The sequence below is a fragment of the Choristoneura fumiferana genome, chromosome 14 (assembly GCF_025370935.1).
Source record: "Choristoneura fumiferana chromosome 14, NRCan_CFum_1, whole genome shotgun sequence".
Classification (NCBI taxonomy): Eukaryota; Metazoa; Arthropoda; class Insecta; order Lepidoptera; family Tortricidae; genus Choristoneura; species Choristoneura fumiferana.
Window position 1 is genome coordinate 9933731 of NC_133485.1, and position 23154 is coordinate 9956884.

A 23154-nucleotide genomic window follows, 5' to 3' on the forward strand; every position below is an offset into this window, starting at 1 on the left:
ATGACTCCAACATCATCGTACTTCGCAAATGTTCAACTGTAAAGTACACTTTCGATATGAAATGCTATAGACTTGAAAAAATCCTGTTGCCAATTCCCGCCGTAAAAAGCGCAGCCATATTGTAATAATATTCGGCGCAATATTAGTCGAAACGTTGTAGTGAAAACTTTCAAGAAGTTTTTTTTCCAAACCTACACTAGAGACTGGCTGTGTTAATCTCTACTACGACTAATATTGTTACTTAACTTTTAACTTGGAACTTTGAAAGTAGTTTATTTAAGAATAAGTACTAAAAGGGATTAAATTGTAACGCAGTTAGCTAAGTGAAAGTGAAGGACGCCCGTAACCAGCTGAAACCAAAATTACTGCTGGAGGCTAGGCGCGAATTACATTTCAACTTTTACAGTGAGCGCTTCGATAAAGAAAATATCGTGAGCTTTCTTATTATTATTTTCATTGTTACCTCTAGGGATTCTGTCCGAAATAAATGGCTTATTATTACTATTATTATTCTGAGAGGCGTGTACCCAGTAGGTAGTGGGAAGTAGTAATGATAATGGCGATGTAGCTAAGCAAGAAAGTCCTAAATATGTTCAAAGTTTTGTAGACTTCAAACTTTTCAAAGAAAAGAATTTTCTTCGATAATAGCTAGAGAAAATTCAATTCAGTTCAAAGTACTACGATACATATAAATAAGTAGATGCTTACACACCTGCCAATTTTCTGGAGGATGCAAAGTAAGAGTCTTTAATAAATAGCTCTCCAAAATTCCGTGCATTAAAATTTATATCAAAAGCTTCAAGAAATTCCACTTATCCCGGTTGTCACTCAATAAACAACCTTAAAAGCTTTTCAATCTCTAATATTAAAATATTACAGCAGTATTCCTAAATGTTGGCAGTAGCAAACACTCCGTAGGAGCAATACTCTGCCAGTGCTGTCGACCCGCTCGCACATCCCATTTGTTCGTGGATTTCTAGGCTTGGTAGGGACTTAAAGGGTATGGTGAGGTCTTACTGGAGTGGTCGGTGGGTCCTCAAATGGGTTAATCGCTCGAGTTGCTGGTAGCAGCTGCACCTGACGGCCTGAATTACGGTATTACGGCTGTAATACGTACCCCTACAAAAAGCATTCTGCACGTACGTATTTCCGCGCACTTGGACTACTCGTATTAGGTTTCTGCGAATTATGATTGAGCTATATTAAGTTACTTCATTTTATAGGCTAATTTCCTTCGCAGCCTCTTGCTTTTGATGCCAAACAGAGATTTGAAACTATTCCTACATTATACCTATGTTGTAAACGACTCTACATACTACACAGCAGTTGATGTCCGGCGGACTAAATATGTGTGACTAAACATCAAACGAAAAAAAAAAATGATAGCAAAAGCCATAGATAATAGGAAAAATGTATCAGAATATGGGTACCAGCTAAAGATTTGACTTCCATCCCATCCCAGCCTATATACGTCCCACTGCTGGGCACAGGCCTCCTCTCAGAACAAGAGGGCTTGGGCCATAGTTCCCACGCGGGCCCAGTGCGTATTGGGAACTTCACACACACCATTGAATTGCTTCGCAGGTTTGTGCAGGTTTCCTCACGATGTTTTCCTTCACCGCAAAGCTCGTGGTAAATATCAAATGTGCACCACCACACATGAATTTAAAAAAACTCAGAGGTGCGAGCCGGGGTTTGAACCGACCCTCTGCTTGAGAGGCGATAGGTCAAACCACTAGGCCACCACGGCTTCAGATTTGACGTGTTACTGCAAAAAGCATACCAAACAAAGAAAAAACAAGCTCTTCATTTCCATAATGTTCACTCTACGATAAGAGCATTGATGTATTAAATGTAATTGTCTTGGAGAAAGAGAAGATCACCACCAATAAAATCACCAAAAAAATCTTATATTCTGTAGGTACCTGAAAGTAGCTGCAATTGCTAAGAAGATATCCTTCCACGTGCCTGGTCCCTATATAGGTCATACATCAACACCAATCGGTAATGCAGCTCTTTCTTCCCATTAGCTGCATTTTGGCGCAATTAGAAATTTCAGCAACTTATACCCTCCATCTTCCTTCTTCAGCTTCTTGCCACCACTGATTCTGAGTGCCGGCCTTCAGCAGTGCATGCCATTTCTCTCAATCTGTGTCTTCCTCATCGACACCTTTCCGGCGATTTTGACCAGATCATCGGTCCATCGGGCGAGGAGTTTACCGAAATTTCTATATCCTGTTCTTTTTTTTTAATAATCATTTAATCGAAATAGAAAAAAAATAACAGTTTAAATAAAGAAAGAACAATAATTTAAAAACATAAAAAAAATATTCAGCCACATGCTTCGTCAAATTAATAAAAATAAATAAAGAAATAACACATTGATACATCTGCAACAAGCTTCGTCAAACTTTATGAAATACCTACACAAATAAACAACACAACAAATTGTAACATACACGATCCCCGTCCAGAGTCCTGCCCGACCCAAAGGTCCCCATCACATCAGCAGCATTGCCCCGCTGAATAGCAATGGAGACTTGCTGAACTAACCAGGACCCCGAGCGGGGAGCTGTTCTGAATCTCCATTCAAGTACCAATTTTCCCCAGAGGTCGTCCCTGGCGCGACATAATGTGGCTCGCCCATCACCGTTTCCTTCCTATTACTCTAGCTATATGGGTACAAATTTTACATTAAAGTTAAAAAATAACCCACACTCAATTTTCAAATATTCATAATACAAGGGAACAATTTATAGAGAAACCAATTTGCCGGGAAGGTTCGAGTGTCGGGTCGAACCGTTCCTCTCATCACAGGGTAAGCTTACTCGGGTAAAGACGTAATCGAGTCGAGATTATATTTAAATGGAGATAACGTGTTAGGTAGAAGGTGTTAAGTATTTTGGTACATGCATAGTTAATAGCAACGTAAAAGTGTAGGAACATAAGAATCAACTCGAATCACGATCAATTTTTAAAATTTGTAGGTTCAAACAAAAAATCTGGACGGCGTTTAGATAGCTGGATCTCTAGAATAACACAGACTAAATTTTTATCTCAATAATTCTGCCGAATAAAAACCTTAACCACTAGAAAAAAAAATAAGTGTATTTATTTTTAAGAAATGCATGTCGGATCGAACGGTTTACGCTTGAGACCGGCGGGTAAAAGCTATTAACTATATCTATATGTCAGCCCTGAAATATTCATCAACCATAAACCAGTGACCCGAGCTTCCATCATACAGAGACAGAGCCGTAATAGAATTGAATGCGGAGTAAATGGAGCCATCTCCTCCGTCACCGATCAAACCGACAGCGCGACCCTTGTTCAATATCAGTCGTCCATATACCAGATCTATAAATTTTCACATCAATCGTGCGGGAACTGAAAAAAAAATCCTATCCGCATTTGTCACGCTGTGAAATTTGAAAAAAAATGCATTTCTAGCTCAATTAATGATGAACAATGTAAAATAATCAATTGCTTAACTAGTCTAATATTTAAATTAAGAATGTTCATACTTTATTGAAATTAACTCATAAACTCGATGCATGTTCGTTCGTGCGAGAATTTAGTGAATCTCGATATTTCAAATTAAATTGCCAGATTTCAGAGGTTCACGAGTGCGAAGCCAGTTGAGATATTTTTGCTACATTTGAGATTTTTTCGATTTTATGTCACAGCTACTATGATTAAGTATAGGTGCAGAGTATTTTTCATTTTATTTATTTTTTGGGTCTTCATATTTACTGTGAACTAAAACAATAACTTTGCTCACCCACCCGCGACCTTATGATAGCTACGTTTATGCAAGATATGCGTAGGTAATTGTTTTAGTTCATTGATATGGACCTCCGCAAAGTAACGCCTGATTCAATAAATTTGATATTTACTATCATATCAGACACACCGGTGACATCATCAGGTTGGTACCGAATCATGAAAAATCGTGTTATTAATTATCATAGGTAACTGTTAAACAATAATACAAAAGAAATAGCTGTAATTCAACTACATATAATATAACTGGCCTGTTAAATCGTGAGTTCAGCCCAAAGTCACGGCGGCGGGTAGAAAAGATAAATTGCTTACGTTAATTAAAAGGGGGGGGACCAGACCTAAAAGAAATCAATTGAATGAACGGAACTCATTATCAACCCTTTGGCGGGTCGATCCAGCCCTCGAGGTCTACCGTCGGATCAGTTTCCTTCAATATCAAATGTTTACAAGTTATTAGGGTACCTATCGACTATTTATTCCTACTACTTATACTACTACTACTACTTATACTTTGAGAATAATTTAAAAATTTAAACTTTTCAACATCAATAAACCTTAAAATAAGACCGATAAGTACGCGAGTGGGGAAAGGAATTACTTTAGTTCATTGATATGGACCTCCGCAAAGTAACGCCTGATTAAATAATTTATATTCAAGATCGTCAACCTGCTTAGATCAGTCGATACAGTTTATTTTCATCTCAGTGCAGCCTCATGCATTGACAGTTTTAATTGATATTGATTGGTACAGGCACTATTTTGAGGAGGCTCATATCAATTAAGTAACTAAAACCATTTGTTTACCAATTTTAAATTGTTGTAGTTAATTCAATCGATGCTTTCTGTTGGCAAATTCTCGCCCTGAGAACTGTCGGGGGTTGATTGATGAAACGTACGTGCGCACCCTGCGTCGTGTACGGTTAAAACTTAGACCAAAACGCTGGCCTCGCGGGTTCGAAGGGCAGGCCGCGCCTTGGTTTCGCTGAATGATGATGATGCCGATGTGAAGGCAGACTCTCTCCCGAGCCCCTGGGATCGGTCTGGAAGCTGCCGCCTCCTGTAGCCAGCTGCCGCCGGTTTCTTGTGAGGGGTTGAAGTTATGTAGATGAAATTAATCCGCGATTAAGTTCACCACTATATTTCTAGTTACTGACACCGTACAAATGCTTATTTTTACAAATATGATTAAGATGACCTTAGATTACTTTAATCGACACAAATTGACACTGAGAGCTCCGCTCTGACCCCGAGATCGTTATTTATTTATTTATTTATTTAGTGGCAACGTCTCTCACTGACTTTGAATGACTGCCGAGCCGAATGACTGACCGGTCCATAGACATATATAGGCTGTCAAAAACAAGAATAACTGATTTAAGGGTCTATCACACATTTCCATAAAGTGACTTCTACACGACACGACCTACTATGTTACGTTTTGCGTAAACACTTTCTAATTCTACGAACAACAAGAAACCATACTACATTTACCTTACAGAATAAATGAAGATTCTAATGTTCTATTGCCTGAGCTGAGAATCCTACATCATATATCAAAAAGTCTTAAATAGGTATTACTTACCTATATTGTATGTTGCAAAATACTATATTATTTGATATGTAGTCAAATCTTCCTTTCTTTTTATACTGTAGTTGCGTATTTTTTAAGCGATTTTTACATTTTACGGAAAACCCAAAACATTATTTTTACGCAAAAGTCCCGCAAAAGATATTGAAAACAGGTCGGGACCCAATTAAATATCTATTTATAGTAGCATAGCCGGGAGCTGTGTGTTTACTGGCTTGCCAATATTGCTGATAATATAAGACGACAATGCTGTTATTTTTACGTCACGGCTTAGAGTTATTGAAAACAATATTCTTACTACTATACTATACAATATGGTTTAAACTTGAACTTTGTTTTCGATCTCCACAATTAAATCATATGTATATTGAAGTTGATATTGTACAGGCTGTATTAAAATTGATACAAAATATTTCAGAAATTGGGTTAGCTTGTCTGAATTTCTGTACCTACAGGTTTTTATATCAGGACTTTTCATTACAATTAAAGAAAAAAAATGTTTAGTCAAACGTACCTAATCATTTTATTAGTTTATTTCGCACTGAATCCAAACGATTTTGGGGTTTATCTGATAGTAAATGATCAGCCTATGCACACCTACAGCACTTTTTGTCAGGACCGCTGTTGCGTTGCCAGCCTCCCCTTTTAAATTCACCAATTTTTTATTCAAATAAAATAATAAATATCATGGGACACTTGACACCAATTGACCTAGTCCCAAACTAAGCAAAGCCTGTACTGTACTATGTATACTAGGCAACGGATAAACATGCTTATATAGATAAATACACAAATATCATGTGACAATTCACACCAATTGACCTAGTCCCAAAGTAAGCTTAGCAACGGATAAATATAATTATATAGATAGATACATACTTAAATACATATTAAACATCCAAGACCCGAGAACAAACATTCGTATTATTCATAAAAATATCTGCCCCGGCCGGGAATCGAACCCAGGACCTCAAGCTTTGTAGTCAGGTTCTCTAACCACTTGACCATCCGGTCGTCATAAGACGAAGAAGTCTTTACACTGTAAATTTATCGTCTCACTTGACGACCTCACATTAAAATGATAAACTGAACTCCCTGTAATTAAAACAATGATACAGTGCCGATAACAAAGTGCTGGCAAACTTTAGAATTTATTCATAAATCAGGGCAACAAGTGCGTGTAATGGCAGTATTAACCACGCTCTCTGAAGCTGTGGACGATAACAATTATTTTTATGGGCTGTATTTTAAAATTGGGTTAGACTAGCGGTTTTTGAACTTTAATTGCGTAAAGTTTTAAACGTCGTAACTTTTTATCTTTACCCAAACTCGAAAGCTCCTACGACATGCGTGATTGGAATCTCTGGACAACATTGCGTTCGCAAAGGAATAATGGCTGCGATCTCGATTTTATACATCAAATTAGACTAAGGGTCTGTTTCACTACCCATTGATTAATTTTATTTGACGGATAAATGTGATGCCGTCTCCGTCTATTTGAAAAAAAACAAACACCCTCTAAACAAAGCCCTCTTTATCTGAGAGGAGGCCTGTGCCCAGCAGTGGGACGTATATTAGCTGGCTTGGGTGGCTGGGATGGAGGGTACAGGTGGGCTCATTGAGTTGTTATACAATACATAGTTAGAACATCATCATCATCAGTTAGTAAATGAGATAGTTAAATTGGATGTCAATTTTATTGAATTTTTTAGTTCATTGATATGGAGCTCCGCAAAGCAAAGCTTAAAATCAATCAATGAACAAAAATATAGCCAGCAAAAATCATGTATTAAAAATTATATTTTAAAAAGTTATTTCCGATGGACTAAATATTAAGTAAAAAATCAGTCGAAATATCAGCCGCCTGCCTACGTACCTAATAATAACTCACAAATAGAAATTATAACAATCAGAAGCCTTCAGTATGTAAATAATGTTCACACGCTTTACTTATTTAGTATTCTGTTAACGAACATGAAATATAATTGAATTACAGTCTCGTACATGCTTACTATTTACTCGGCTTACATGAAATTAAAAGCAGGTTTTTAATAACTCTATGCTCAAAGGCTGTTGTGAATTTCGTCCGTCACAGACTGTTTGCTTGAATCTTTAATATTTACTTTGGCATCGCCACAGGGGGTTTGACAACTTTTCGCCTCCTTATATTGTCAATAACAAACATGTTGACGATCATTTTAAAAGTCTTAAACACTCTTGAGCTCGATGTTCGACATTGCTAATCTCACTCACAATATAATGTGAATGTTCACAGCCATCTGAAATAACATCCTAGCTACCTACATCTTATCCCCATATTCCAATGGGATCCCTGTAATATCGCAGAATCTAAAACGCTAGTTCTACAGATCTTCAATTTTACACCGCAAATGAAAATAACAATGGAAAGAGTAAGTTTGCCTTCGTACCATCAGCACAGAATAAGTAATAACCATCAGCCAAATAAGTGGTCTATCAATTTTTAAACAAGTTCCTATCAAATGAATATGTCGCTAAAGTCAAACTTTCAAGTTGACAGACACGTTTATTGGCATTACCTATTGTTTTATGACATGCAAACGATTATCAACTTTAGGGTGGTAGACCACATATTAGGCTGATGGTACATCTAAGTTATTATCTTGTTACATATCTTTCAATTTCGTATGTTTCTATCTACTAATCTCTTATCCTCATATACTAATATTATAACGATAAAAAAAACTAGATTTTTGTATGTTTGTATTTTGGTATTTTTGGATGTTTGTAACTCAATAACTACTGGACCGATTTTAAAAATTCTTTCACTATTAGAATGCTAAATTATTCCAAAGTGCCATAGGCTATAACTATTACCAGAAAATTTAGGGTTCCGTACTAAAACTTCAATAATGTGCCCGTACGGCAAACGTGTTTTTTGTCGATTTTTGCTAATGTCTAATGTTGTATAGGTACCTACGGATGCCTTCGTGCGGGAGTCCGTCTCGCACTTGGCCGGTTTTTTTATTTTGCCCGTGCGAAGCCGGGGCGGGTCGCTAGTATGCAATAAAAGAGTACAATACAATTTCATTTTTAGAAATTCCCATGAGAATTTAATAAAATCCCGAAATTACAATGCTTATAATATCATATATAAAACCTGCTACGTGCGTGTGACTCACGCACAGAGGCTTGTAAGATCAAATCCAAAAAAAAACTTAACAAAAAATTGAACCGACTACAAAAAACTGGAAAACAATTGTCTACTAGTTTGAAGTCAGTGCCTCAGCACAAGCCAGCAGGAGTGGAAATATGGTCGTCTACCTTCAATCACTCCTGCTGGCTCGTGCAGAGGCACCGACTTCAAACTACTTGGTAGAAAAATATTTTCAAGGTTTTGGTATGTAAGTCGGTACTATTTTTATATAACTTTTCTTTCATAGTTTTGAGTGATTCAAATAAGCCCAAACACGGCATAGTTATATTATTAACCGACTTCAAAAAAGGAGGAGGTTCCCAATTCGAACGTATGTTGTTTTTTTTGTATGTTAGTTACGTGATAACTCCGCCAATTGTGAGCCGAATTTCAAAATTATTGTTTAGTTCTAGAGGACATACTTTCGAGGTGGTCCCATTGACACCAAGCCAGGATCTGATTTACATTCAAATGTCAAGTATTTACATTAAAAAAGTATCATTTGGTGAACTGGACCCTGATAACGAAGACTGTAGGTACCGGTACTCTGTTATAAAATGATATAACTATGCTGTGTCTGAGTTTAATGGAATCGTTGTGAGATGCACTTTGGCTACAAATCACTAAAAACTACGAAAAAAAATTTTAACAAAAAATGGAACGGACTTCTAAAACCTTGAACATATTTTTCTACTAGTTTGAAGTTGGTGCTTCAGAACGAGCCAGCAGGAGTGATTGAAGCCCAATATATAGTATGGAGGTGAGGTAGATGTTTATAGTTCCACTCCTGCTGGCTCGTGCTGAGGCACCGACTTCAAACTAGTAGAAAAATATTTTCAAGGTTTTAGAAGTCGGTTCCATTTTTTTTTTATAACTGAGTACTGGTATCCATGATCTTCGTCATGACGCCCAGTTCACCAAATGATACTTTCTGAATGTAACAGGTGTTAAGCTTAGTTGATATGGAGAATGAGAAAAGTATAAATTGTAGGTATTTATTGGAATTGGTGAATTCATTCGAGTTTCGGTTTCGACGTACGGCAATGATCGATCAAGCATGTCAAGTCAAAGACTTATTACTGGTTTGGCTGCTTTACATTTGGAAACTTTTTTAGAATTTCTAGGGGGGGCAGCTGCCCCTCCCTGCTCTCCCCTGGCGACGCCCATGTAAAATTTAAGGGTTGCCCTCGATTTCTTTAAGATCCCATCATCAGATCCTGACTTGGTGACAGTGGGACTACCTCGGAAGTATGTCCTTTAGAACAAAAAAGAATTTTGAAATTCGGCTCACAATTAGCGGAGTTATCGCGTAACAAACATAAAAAAACATACAAAGACGAATTGAGAACCTCCTCCTTTTTTGAAGTCGGTTGAAAAGAGACATATTATGTGATTTGATTATACTATGTAATGTTGATATGAAAAATAAAGTTGAATTTATAATATTTTCAATAGGCGGCTTGACTTGAAATTGGTATAGGTACATTTTCACGTTATTACACCATGTTTTTGTTGGGATTACAAATATATACGAACTTTGCGAAATTTACAGCAATTCACGACATTAGACTTGCGTAGAGCTTTTTGTCTTTCAAATATAGAATACTCTCAATAAAGCAGCTACCAAAGAATCACCAAACATCTTTCTAGCAAACGATCACAACATTGTGCACGTGAAATCTACAATAAATGCAAACAATTACAAGATAAAGCTTCAAGTAATAAACAATAAAACAAAAATGCTACATCTCACTCCGGATATAGGATGCCGCATCAGATTCACTCCTAAACTAGCTACGAGGACGCACATTATTATACCTATCAAACGCATCTCGACGATAAATACTTGGAAACGCGAACAATACAATTTTGAATTTTGCGTGAATAGACATGTCACCTTTGTTATCGGAACGCTTTATGTTGTTTCCGCGTAACGCGTTTCATTTCTAACGCTTGATAATGGAAATGCTTTATTCAATTTGTTTTCGAAGGGCCGCTTTCACATTAGTGCGAAAACAATGCAGCTGGTCTGTAGGATTGACCACATCCACACGACTTGGTACTCGAAAAGTGCACTTTTCATAAATGTACACCAAAACACACTATTTACCCGAAAGCCGCACTATTTCAAAAAGAGCAGTTGTCTAAAATGCACACTTTCCCAATAGGTGCAAAGGTGGTAATACAATTGAGGCACTTTCTCGAAAGACGCACTATTTCCACTTGACCACTAACTCCACACGAAGATTGACAATCATGATAGGTGTAACTTAGTGATTATTCAAAATTTGAGAAAGTGTACTCATTAAAAAGTGCACGTTTAGAAATAGTGTACCTTTAGAGAAATTACACATTTCGGTAAAGTGAGTTTTACAAGTCTGATCCGCTCAAAATACTTTGACACACTGTAAAGTGTAAACGCAAGGACAAAAAAACAAGGGCATGGCAACATCGACATAAAGATATGTAGGTATAGATCGTATGGCACACAAATATTTGTTTTAGTGTAATTATCCAGGGAGCAACAGGGGAACGCGTTTGTAAATAATGTAGTAACGGCCCGTCTTTCCCCTTTACACGCCAACGTCCACGCCGTTGCTCAAAAAAAACTTACCTTCTCAAATAAGCACAGAAAGGGAGAACGAGGGAAAAAAAAAGCCTATCGAATCAATCCTGCAACCGATAAACAGCTTTCAATACTCAATGTTATTTCAACGTATTCATTAAACGGGTACCTTTTGCAAACAATCAGCATTTCATTTCGTACGGCATGCGAATCGTACCTCTATTCGTTATTGGTCCTAAAGCTTCATTAAGATTGTTGCGAGAATCGTGTGAGTTGCGATACATTACTGTCAATGATCAATCATTTAGAAATTTACTGGCCTTTACTTACCCACGGCTTCGCTTGCGTAAACCTTAATCTGGCAGTCGAAATGACTGAAGGATTTGCTGAATTCCCAAGTGAATTCACAAAAATTACAGCATGGTTGGTTGGCAAGTTAAATCGACGGGTCTTTGACTCAGCCTAGTAAGTAAAATTTTAATATATAAGTAGATATTCAAATTTAATAAAATTACATACCAATGCGAGGTTGAGTCAGAGACCCGTCGATATGTAATGAGGTCCTGGTGTCCTATGCACGCAAGCGACAACTAAAGAAGACCACGTATAATGTTCTCAGCATTGGCTAAATATTTACCTAACAATAATAATTTTGCCGATAAGAATCTAAAGGTTGGGCTGTAATTCCCACCACTGCACCTAATACGTATTGGGACAGTGCAGATTTATCTTTATCGCAAACAGAATCTTACTCTTAGTTTGTTATATTTTATCTATTACAGCACTACCAAGTTCCAGCCAGTACTTAGCCCAGCGCGCTATGAAATGGTGGAAAAATGTAAGTAATATTGCGCTGAGATGCAGCGGCACGTACCTTGTTAGATGCAGGCGCGAGCACTACCGGCATACGTAATCTTTATGTCGTAAGTATAACCAGGTGAAAGAACTAAGATGCTCACTACAACTTCTTAGTTTTGTTGAACATGCAAAAGTGTTAGAAAAAGTGGAGGTGCAGCTTGAAATAAAATATACTGAGCGGCAAAAACTATATATGCAGAAACGGTAATTTTGTATGTAGGTAAGTATATTTAGTAATATAGTGCTTGAGCAACGTTACACTTTCACAGGTTTTTTAAGGTTAGGAATTTTATTACGTAAATAAATGCCTCAAGTATTTCAGACATTGCTAACGCCTTCAGTATCTATTTAGTCATCGTTTACAGCATATCCTATCCACGCCACAGATGTCATACTAAGCAAGCATTAAAACTTAGCCGCTTCATAACGCAGACCGAATGTGGAATAGAATTTATGTCACATTCGAAGAGCGTCAGCAGTATTAAATCCTTCTGGGAACGTGGAAACAGCTGCGTCCCACGGATTCGGTTTGACGCCGTCTAGTAGGTACGTGTAGTACTTATTATTGCTTCTCGACTGTCCCAGCTACAGAACTTACATTAAGAGGAATACAAATGTTGCCATGTGTTTTCCATGAAGAATCGATGTCGCAATTTTTTCACCTTTCTTGGTAATAATGAGCTGGCTTTTTATCAGATTGCAGAGAAACTCAATATGAGGATTATTTTCGATTGATTGATGGACATGCTTGTAAATAGCATGCCTTGTTATGTCGTATTTTACATAATCACAAATTGAACGGATGAACTATCCATTCAATTTATCCAACAACTTGTGTCCAATAATCCGAAGACTACTTCATATTATAACTTACTTTATTTTATTTTTAAAAGATATAAACCTCTTTAAGAAACCGTGAAACGGAAGCACTTTGGAGAGCACCATCTGGACTTTTGCAGTTTTATGACAGAATTTTAGACGGAATGTACTATAGCGAGTCGATTTTAAGGCGCGCTTATAGAAGAATTTTCGGTATTTGAGGGGGTGAAGCAGACGACGCGGCGGAGGCGAATGCGGGCGTCCTGCGCAACGCCTCGCGCGTCTGTCACGCAGCCCGTTGAAGCCTTATTCTGTTCGTATCCGTATTCTGGTTAATGTGAGTTCCGGATTTTTCGTTAAAATTATAACACAATTACACAATTTTCGGTTTAATTAAGAAATTCTTCGTTTAATGTAAATAGTCTTGGTAATAAAGAAATAATTTATGCCTCTTCATGCCCACAGTTTAATTTGTAATGTAGGTAATGGATAGACATTAAGACTGAATAGGTAGACAGACGAAATGAAAATACATAGGTAAATCAATACAAATAAAAAAAAACAATTTTATTTAAATCTGAAAATCTAGATTACAAGCTAGGCAAATCTATACATATAATAAAACAGTAAAGAAAAGTTGTCTGTTCACTTTTAACAAATCAAATCAAATCGTTTATTCAGTAAATAGGCCGCAATGGGCACTTTTACACGTCATTTTTTAAACTACCAGCGCTTTCGGAAAGCCTGTCATTGCCAAGAAAAATGCGCAGCAAGAAACTTGGCAGAGAGTCACTTTTTCAAAATGTAATCGGACTAGGTCAATAGGTGTGAAATTTCCGTGATATTTATTTTATTTTACTTATTTTATGTTCTAAGAAACATGTGCGAGCTGTAGCCAAAGATAAAAAATATGTCTTAGCGCACAGAACAACTTTGACAGATATAAAGATTATGAGTATGCGTAAAGTAGTTATTGCATCAATACAAAAATACAAGTCAGAACACCAGAAACCAGAAGCAATAAGAGGTTGCATGAAAAAACATTTTTCCAACTCACACGTAGCTGTTTTCCACGACTTGGCCTCACTAAGGAGCAAGACAGATATACCATTTTTTTTTTTTTTTTTCAATAAGAGGTTTTAGAAACGAAGTTAAAAACTCCGAAGTTCAGAACTACATCAGAACTGCGTAAGAACTGCACTCAGATTGCCTAAAATGGCAGTCCTCTGACAGTAGGGTGCAGTGCTGATGCAGTTGCACTAACTGCGCAATAACTCCCATTTGGCAGCCGGATTCCAGTTGGAGTGCATGTTTTTGTCAATAATTTACTAGTGCAACCAAATGCGACCATCTTATTTTATTAAAATAATTTATGTTAAATAACTTGGCTGAATGCAAGATATTAACCTTTGCCTGCAATAAAATGAGAAAATTTAAACTGTTGTGTCACTATCAGAAATGTCAGTGAAACTGCCAAAGGGATCAAGCAAGGCTACTACGAAACTTGAAACTCGAAGTTCGTGTCGTGCGGTCCCTCTGACACTTATACTATTTAATACGAGAGCGAGAGGGGACGGTACGATACGAACTTCGAGTTTCGTAGTAGCCGCAAGGTTCGCCGCATGTTCGCCGTCAGTAGTATAGGTTATACAACGTGCCTACAATTTGTACCTATGGCAGTCGCGGTAGAATCTGGACGAAGCCGTCCGCATCCGTGAGCGCCAACCAGCTTGCGGTCGTAGTACGAATGTGAAATCCGCTCAGCAGGGCTACTACGAAACTCGAAGTTCGTGGGTTGCGGTCCCTCTGACACTTATACTATTTACAGTGGCGTAGCTACCAAGGGGCTAGGCGGCGCAGTGCCCCGGGGCCCTCAAGCTCAGGGGGCCCTCGAAATTCTGCTTTATAGCTGATGATAAAGTTGCTTAGAAAGTATTTGTATATATAATGATTTTACTTCAAAAAACCTTACCAGTTTTGATAGCAGTGGGCCCCATTTTTTTATTTGCCCCAGGGCCCTAGGTTACCTAGCTACGCCACTGACTATTTAGTACGAGAGCGAGAGGGACCGCACGACACGAACTTCGAGTTTGGAGTTTCGTAGTAGCCCTGCTGACTCGGCCCGACTCCGGCCGGTCGATTAGTGTGTGGTAGGTACTTACCGTTTAGGTACTCTAATGCTTCTCATATGTGCTCTGAGTTCACTTATGCGTTTCCTCTTTCGCTTAACTTTTTTAATACTGCGATTACCCATATTATTTGCTCTCAAAAGTAGTACTAGCGCGTTAGAAAAATGTGCACAGGTCCGTCGTCGACTACGTACACGCGTGTACTGGCGACTGGGCAATACTTCGCCGCCGCCGCGCGCTAGAACCGTTTTTTTGCCAAAGACGAAATAAATTGGTATGATTGATGTACTCAACCTATTGAAAATCTATGAAGCATAAATCTAAATCTACTAAAAAACTATTTAATAAAGCAAATTTTGTGTTGATATTCATAATATTTTTCATAATATTTGGTTTAACGTGTAAAAAAAGGCTCTTTTTCAAAAAAATAATCTATCGAGGTTTTTGTCAGCAATCGTGTTTTTGATGAAGTCAAAAACTAGCTAATAGACTGAAAATACACATATAAAAAAATTACAGTTGTAAGTATTGTGCAAGTATATTTAAATGTTTTCTAAAATTGTAGTTTTCACTACGTACAGCGCCTTAAAATTTACGAATTATTAAATTATACATACATAATTCTGAATGGCTTAAAACTAAATAAGTTTTGTGACTCATAACAATATATATATATATCAACCATATTTACTATTATAATTTATATAGCTCTAGTATATAAAAAAAATCTATACAGTAAGAGAGTTTTTTTTTTTAATATGTGTCTAAAGTGAGATATTTAGGCACCAATAATTAACAAACTTTTACAAAAGGAAAATAACGAGTAACGCTTTTATTAAACTCAACAAAAATGAGGGAATAACAATTGTTTCACTAGGGGCTAGGATCAACTACTTAGCGAATAATTTTACCAATATGTATCGAATCAACAGAAAAACAATCATGACGCTTTCGTAAAACTTCACTATAGACATGGTAGGCCCAAACGATCGATTAATTGGGTCACCGAAACAATTAAGGTTCTCGACCGATCGATTATCGAGAGACCTTACTATTACTACTGCCCGTGCCTGAACGATCGATTATCAGGCACGCCTCACCGATCCCAATACGAGCCGATCGATTACCCGTGAGAGTGGTGAGGAAGAGCAGGCGCTTAGCTGACACTCGCTGCTCCAAGCTCGAGCCGATCGATTTGCTCTGCTTGATCTGTAACAACGTGCAACACTCTGTAGTCCTCAGTCTTAATATTATAATATATATGTAGAGAGATTTAACGTACTTAGTACACTTCAAATTAATACAAGGTGGACTCTTCGTCATTGCTATCGCTACTATCGGGATCATTGTCTTCGAGGTGTAATGACGCCAGGTGTATCCATGGCTTCATACGATCGGCAGCGACTGTAGTTGGCCGTCTATTCTCTATAATCTTTAGTCCCGGTATAGGTGCTACCATGTATCGGTCCTTGCCTAAAACTTTAGTGACACGATAAGGCCCTATAAATGACGGCATAAGTTTCTTGCTTTGGCCATCGCTGTAAAAACAGGTTTTTGTAATCTTTACTAGATCACCTTCGCTATATTTATGAGCTGGCTTCCTACCTTTGTCATAATTGACTTTCTGCTTGATCTGCTCGTCATCTATCCTTGCCTTAACCTCCTTATGTATACTAGACCTATCAGTATTCGTACACGTGCCTGCGGTGGTCTCGTTTAAAGCAGGCTTCACCTCACCGTTCATACAAGTCCCAAACAGTACCTCTGAAGGAGTTCTCCCTATAGTCTTCTGGATGGTATTGTTGAGACCCCACTGAATTTTCCCGAGATGGCTATCCCAACTTTTTTCGCCGTGTTTAATGCATAATGCCTTTAACGAGTCCAGAATTGTGCGGTTGTACCGCTCAACCTGGCCATTAGACCTGGGACTAGCCACAGAGTTAAGAACGTGTCTGACGCCCTTATCTAAACAAAATCTCTTAAAAGTGTGTGACGTGAAGCAGCTACCGCGGTCGCTAATAATACGGGTAGGGTTTCTGAAAGTGCTGAAAATGTCCTCTAGAGACCTTATAACGTTCTGCGTGTTAGTGTTCCTGACAGGCTTAAGGAAGCAAACTTCGTGAATCCATCTACTACTACAAACAGATGCGTATACCCCTTACTAGACTTCACAAAGGGTCCGAGGTGGTCCATATGTAAAGTGTGAAAAGGTATCTCCACTTTCTCTATGGGGTGCAGGAGCCCCTCGTGGGCGCTTGTATTGTTCTTGCTGTAAGCACATTCAATACAAGCGCTCACGTATTTCTTTACAAATCTGGACATTTTGGGGAACCAATATTGTTTTCTTATCCTCTCTAACGTTTTCTCGACCCCAAAATGTCCAATTTCATCGTGATTAAGACGACATAGTTGCCACCTCGCGCCCTTTGGTACCACCCATCGAATTTCTGTCTGGTTACCTTCAAGGATACGGAATAACTTATTGTCTTTAATGACGTAATTATTTTTGATGTAACGTAAATTTTTCTCATCGAGGTCACTACTTACTATATCTCTAATTCTACGCAACTCTGAGTCACCTAGCTGGAGTGTATGCAACCAATCATCACCACTAATAGACATTACTGTCGGATATTGGTCCCTAACCAATTCTGATGATTCAACGACCGGGTTACGGGACAACGCGTCAACATGGCTCATCTTAATTCCGGCCCGATATTCAATAGAGCAATTGAATTCTTGTAGTGTCAACCACCAGCGGGCTATCCGTGGAATAAGGTCTCTTTTAGAAAACGTAGACCGCAGTGCGCTACAATCAGTAACAATCTTAAATTCCATTCCTAAAAGATAAACCCTGAACTTACGGAGTGAACAGACGACCGCTAGAGTTTCTAACTCGTAAGAATGGAAGTTTTTCTCCTCCGGAGAGGTCTGTCGGCTGTAATACGCCACAGGGCGAAGAGCATCACTGCCCGGTGACCGCTGTAGAAGTATACCTCCGACACCTACTTTGCTCGCATCGGTATGCAATTCAAATTCAGCTGCAGGATCATAAATCGCCAGGACTGGCCTATCAACCAAATTTACCTTCAACGTCTCGAACGCCCTCTCTTGACTGTCAGTCCATTCCCACGCTACATCTTTCTTAAGAAGCTTACAAAGGGGAGACGATATCTGTGCAAAATCTTTAATAAATTTGCGAAAATAACTCGCTAATCCTAGGAACTGTCGAACGCCATGAACATTCTCGGGTCGGGGGAACTTCATCACGCTCAGAATTTTATTCTCTCCAGGCCTCACTCCACTAGCACTGATTTCATACCCTAGGTAATCTATCTTACTACGTAAAAACTCACACTTTGACAAGTTCAATGTAAGATTCGCCTTCTCTATCACCTGTAATACCTCTTCTAGCCGCTCCAGACACTCAGTAGAATCCTTTCCAAAGATCAGAATATCATCTATGTACGCTGTAGCTTTACTGAAGCGAGCAGAACCTAAAATGGTGTTGATCATCCGTTGAAACACGGCAGGCGCATTCGCTAAGCCGAACGGCATCCGGTTAAACTCATATTGTCCGTCCGGTGTCACAAAAGAGGTGAGATGTTTACTCTGCTCCGAAATGGGTACCTGATAGTAGCCTGATGTGAGGTCGAGAGTTATGAAGCACCCCTGCCCAGCAAGACGGGCTATCTCGTCTTCAATGATGGGCATCGGGTACCTTTCTTTAACTGTCACAGAATTAAGCATGCGAAAGTCAACGCACAACCTAGGAGACCCATCCTTCTTCCGAACGAGCAGGATTGGACTAGCGTAGTTTGAGACTGACTCCCTAACTATACCAGCATCGAGCATATCTGCTACCATCGAGCGCACCTTTTCTCGTTCGTGATGAGACAGTCTATACGGGCGATAAACAATTGGCCGCTGACTATTCAACTCTATGTTCATCTCCGCGGCATTAGTACATCCTATATCCTTTAGAGAAGAAGCAAAACAGTGTTGGTACTTCTCCAACATCACTAACAAGGTCTGCTTGGCGTCCTCTGATGCGGTCTCGCAGATTTTCACCTGATTTTCGTCCAACGTTGAATCAGTTCGCATTTCGATAGGAGTATCAACAAAAAGCCTATTAACGACATCGACACGTTCAGCACGACAAAAAACGAGTTTAGACGTTATGAGGCAAGAATTTGCGCAAGGTACGACCAGCACGTTGACTCGACCATTAACTGAACGATGAAGTCCACCGGCAATAAAATACTGTCCGCCAGGTTTCCCTGCCACACAATTCTTAATAAGCACATTACCATCAAACAAAGATTTTGTTTCTATTCTAACAGACGCCGGACCAAAAATCTCTACAGTTCCTGCTGGTGAGAAGCTCAATAATTTTTCACTATCATCACTTACTGCAGGACTAGGCAATTCGTTGCCGACATTAAAGAATTGCAATTGATTCACGTCCTTGTAAACCGATATGTGTGGCTGCTCCGTAAATGACTGTCCAATAAGGACAGGCATTTCCAACAAATGATCGCTTACAACTTTGCACAAAACGGTAGCATTCACACCATCGACGCTTACATTAACGGTGAGCCCTCCTAATGACTGAACTATGTCATTGCCAAACCCTTTCATAAACGATAATACGTTGTCATGAGGCACTCCTAATTCTCTAGCAGCAGATTCTCTTACTAAGGTAACATCGCTCCCAAAATCTATGAAGGCCCTAAATGAAACATCGTTCAACTGCACATCCTTTATAAACTTAGAATCTCGATTACTAACAACGTCCTTATCTACATAATCAATGCGCATGGTTTTACCAATTGCGACAGTGGTTTTGTTTGGTTTATCACCTGTCTTGCTATAGCATTTTTCGGCAGTGTGGCCTACTTTATTGCACTGCGTGCATCTTACCAACGGTTTAGGGCAGTACAAAAAGCTATGACCCTTTTCCCTACAATTATAACACCCGATTGGCGGTGTTGGCTTACCCTCCGACCTCGCATTGTTAACGTTAGTGTTACTAAAGTTTTTATTCCTAAGTGGGAGTCTGTCCCCACCGCTAATTTGATTAGGGTCTTTATTACTAAGCAAGTATTGCAATAATTGATCGGGCTGGGAGCAGCGTAGCGCCAACGCACCTAACCTAAGTCCCCTATCACTGAGACCGTGTATTATACAGTCTACGGCACGTCTACCTTCTATTTCACATTGATTTATAAGACTTAATTTTTCGTAATAATACACTTCTATAGGTTCATTAAATTTGCTTTTTCTTTTAATCATGTCTTCCAAGGTCTGTCCATAGTTTTGCTCGCATGGAAACGCGCTAATTAACTTTTCCTGCCACTCTGGCCAGGTAAAAAGAATCGTATTAAGACTTTGGTACCACGTCTTGGCCAGACCTTGCAATTTCTGCATAGCGAAATGAGTAGTAGTTCGTTCATCCCACCCGTACACTGAAGCGCACTCGTTGACCTTCTTTAACCAAATATCAATGCGCTGATTCTTGGTAGAAGGATCGAAATCAGGTAAAATATTTTTATGATCTATCTTTTGGAGCGGTTGTTGAGCGCCTTGAGGTACGGGCGGTAATGTCAAACCATCCCTCATTTGTTTAAAAATATCAATCAAGTCTCGTTTAGAAAAAGAGGGACTACGTGACCTTTCTCTATATCCCGCGCCGACACGTCGTCCTGCACCCCGGTCAGTTGCCCTGCTGCGCCGGGAGTCTCTTGAAGAACTGCGGCGCTGGCGACTGCGCGATCGTCGCTCATCGTTGGCTCGCGAAGCATGGCGCTCCTCGGAGGCTCGCAGTCGATCGCGCTCGAGCTGTAGCTCTCGTTCCAGCAGGAGGAGGCGCTCACGCCTGAGCTCCGAATCAGGTAGCAGGCGCCTGGAGCTAGGCGGCCGTAGTCTGCTACGACTTCGTGTGGCAGCGTGGGCCTCTCTGCGACTAGGAGTCGAGAGCCTCCGCCGTCCCGGACTCTCTTCCATCGCCTGAAAACTCGCCACGATAACGAGGTTTTAGTATACAGTCAAAGTGGCGTCTCAAATCATCACCTCAGAGGGGCATTCACATGAACACTAGTCCACTCACTGGGTTCTAATATAAATGTTAATCCAGAGTTCAAATAAAAAATTATCTACCAGGGTCAACCCAAATCGTAAAGTATTGGAGTAAGAAATTACCTAAACATTGTTACAATTGCAACACTCTTACTGGGTTGTACTTGTAACATGTATATACTGTGCAATTTCATTAAATAAATAAATGAATAAATTTCTTAGCAAAACTCATCAAAACGTGTATTAAGTAGATTAAAGAAAGAAAAATAATAAAGAAAGGGTAGATATTGCAGCGTGATATTGATCACTCCCTTTTTTTTGTTCAGCATTTTAAAACTAAATGTACATATCATGTAATAAGGAACACAAAAAAGAGTTTTAACATTAGGTATTATGTACTACCTACTTATACCGTACATAGTAATACGTTACTTACTTATACCACAAGTTAGTAGGTAGTTGAATTGCAACCAACTCCGCGTAACTTGCAAACGCGTAACTTTGCGAACCGGAGTTGGAAAGAAATATCGATAGGCGGACACATTAAGCAATTAAGCTAAAAATTTAGGTACAAACTTTGATTGCAAAGCTGCTTATTTGGGAAGAATTTGCCGGCGCTATGCAATAATAGAACGAGTTCCGCATTTATCTAATAATGAGACTTACTTCGCACAGCTACCCGCATTATTCAGAGAACGTTTTACCCTGTTAGTTTTACGTGTAATGTGGGGATAACTATCCTTAATTCATTAGTGCAACATATTTGCCTTCACAGTCTTGATAATAAAATAACAATATCAAAGATACTAGGGGGTTGGCAACAATAGAGGGAAATAAAATCACCTAGCCACTGTAGGTACCGAGCGAAGTCGAAATTAACTATCGAACCATTGTTAAAAACATAAAATTGGGCGTGTACTTACGTTTATTTTGGTGTCACTTGTCACTTCTGATATGTTAGACCCCGCTTACCCGGGCAACAATCAATCGCTGTTGATGGGGCTGGTTCTACTTCAAAGCAAAGTCAGAAAGGTTGAATACTAGAATTTATTCACTTACTAGGTACATGTACTGTATGAACTTAATCTTAGGACCTATGTCACTCGCGCTCCGCCAGCAGAATGCCCAGCTGGTCCAGACCTCGATCCTCCCTTCCACCAAAACCGCGCGAATTACTGCGTGACGATTGGTTTACGTCGTCACGTGACGACGCAGACCAATAGCCATCGCCGATATTTCCCGCCAATGAATTTACCAATTAAAACCAAACAAGTATTGCCATTAATAAATTTATAGACAATACTTATTCAAAAAGTCATTTTAACGAATTAAAAAAAACAACCTAAGATATTTTATCATAATAATCTAAACCCTAACATTGTATTTCAATCCAATTTATGAAAGTGTAAACAAAGACGCTAAACACAGACATTTAGTGATGTGAAAACCTAGAACCTATTGCAAATAATTGATCTGTTCAGTAAATCGATTAATTTATTAATTGAATAGATCAAAGTATTTTGTCTATTTTATTATTCATAATACTTGATTTAATTCCAAAGCCTGTTTAATCAATTATAAAACAGTAACTATTTTGTAATTTTAAGGTAGGTAAATAAAAATCGCTTATTCAAACAGCATCAATCGATTTTTAAAATGTCAAATTTTCTACCATCTCTACGCTAGTCTATGCTCCTACATATTATACACATGTTTCATTCAAGAATTAAGTCAGATTCTGACGAAGGTTTTTCCAATAAATAAATTTATAATAAATAAATAAATATCACGGGACAATTCACACCAATTGACCTAGTCCAAAGTAAGCTTAGCAAAGCTTGTGTTATGGGTACTAAGCAACGGATAAATATAATTATATAGATAGATACATACATATTAAACACCCAAGACCGAGAACAAACATTCGTATTTTTCTTACAAATATCTGCCCCGACACGGGAATCGAACCCGGGATCTCAAGCTTCGTAGTCAGGATCTCTAACCACTAGGCCATCTGGTCGTCTGAATTAATGAAAATTAAATATTGAAATCAAGTGGATTTTGGTGAAAAAAGTGATAAGACGTCTAGTTAAAAGACACGAATTATAGATAAATGTGTTATTGATTCGATCCAGTGGTGTTCATACAAAATTATTAT

General features: G+C 38.7%; 1 protein-coding gene across 1 annotated transcript in view; it reads right to left on the bottom strand.

The window, feature by feature from the left end:
• The window catches only part of LOC141434983 (uncharacterized), a 37924-nt gene extending 16706 nt beyond the window's left edge, over positions 1 to 21218 (bottom strand). Inside the window, exons 1-3 of the mRNA XM_074097478.1 lie at positions 18275 to 21218; positions 18006 to 18103; positions 16046 to 16127 (exon numbers count right to left, since the gene is read on the bottom strand). Of these exons, the coding sequence (XP_073953579.1) occupies positions 16046 to 16127; positions 18006 to 18103; positions 18275 to 20924 (2830 nt within the window). The 5' untranslated portion in view covers positions 20925 to 21218. The remainder of the gene's footprint in view (positions 1 to 16045; positions 16128 to 18005; positions 18104 to 18274) is intronic.
• Positions 21219 to 23154: the final 1936 nt, after the last annotated feature.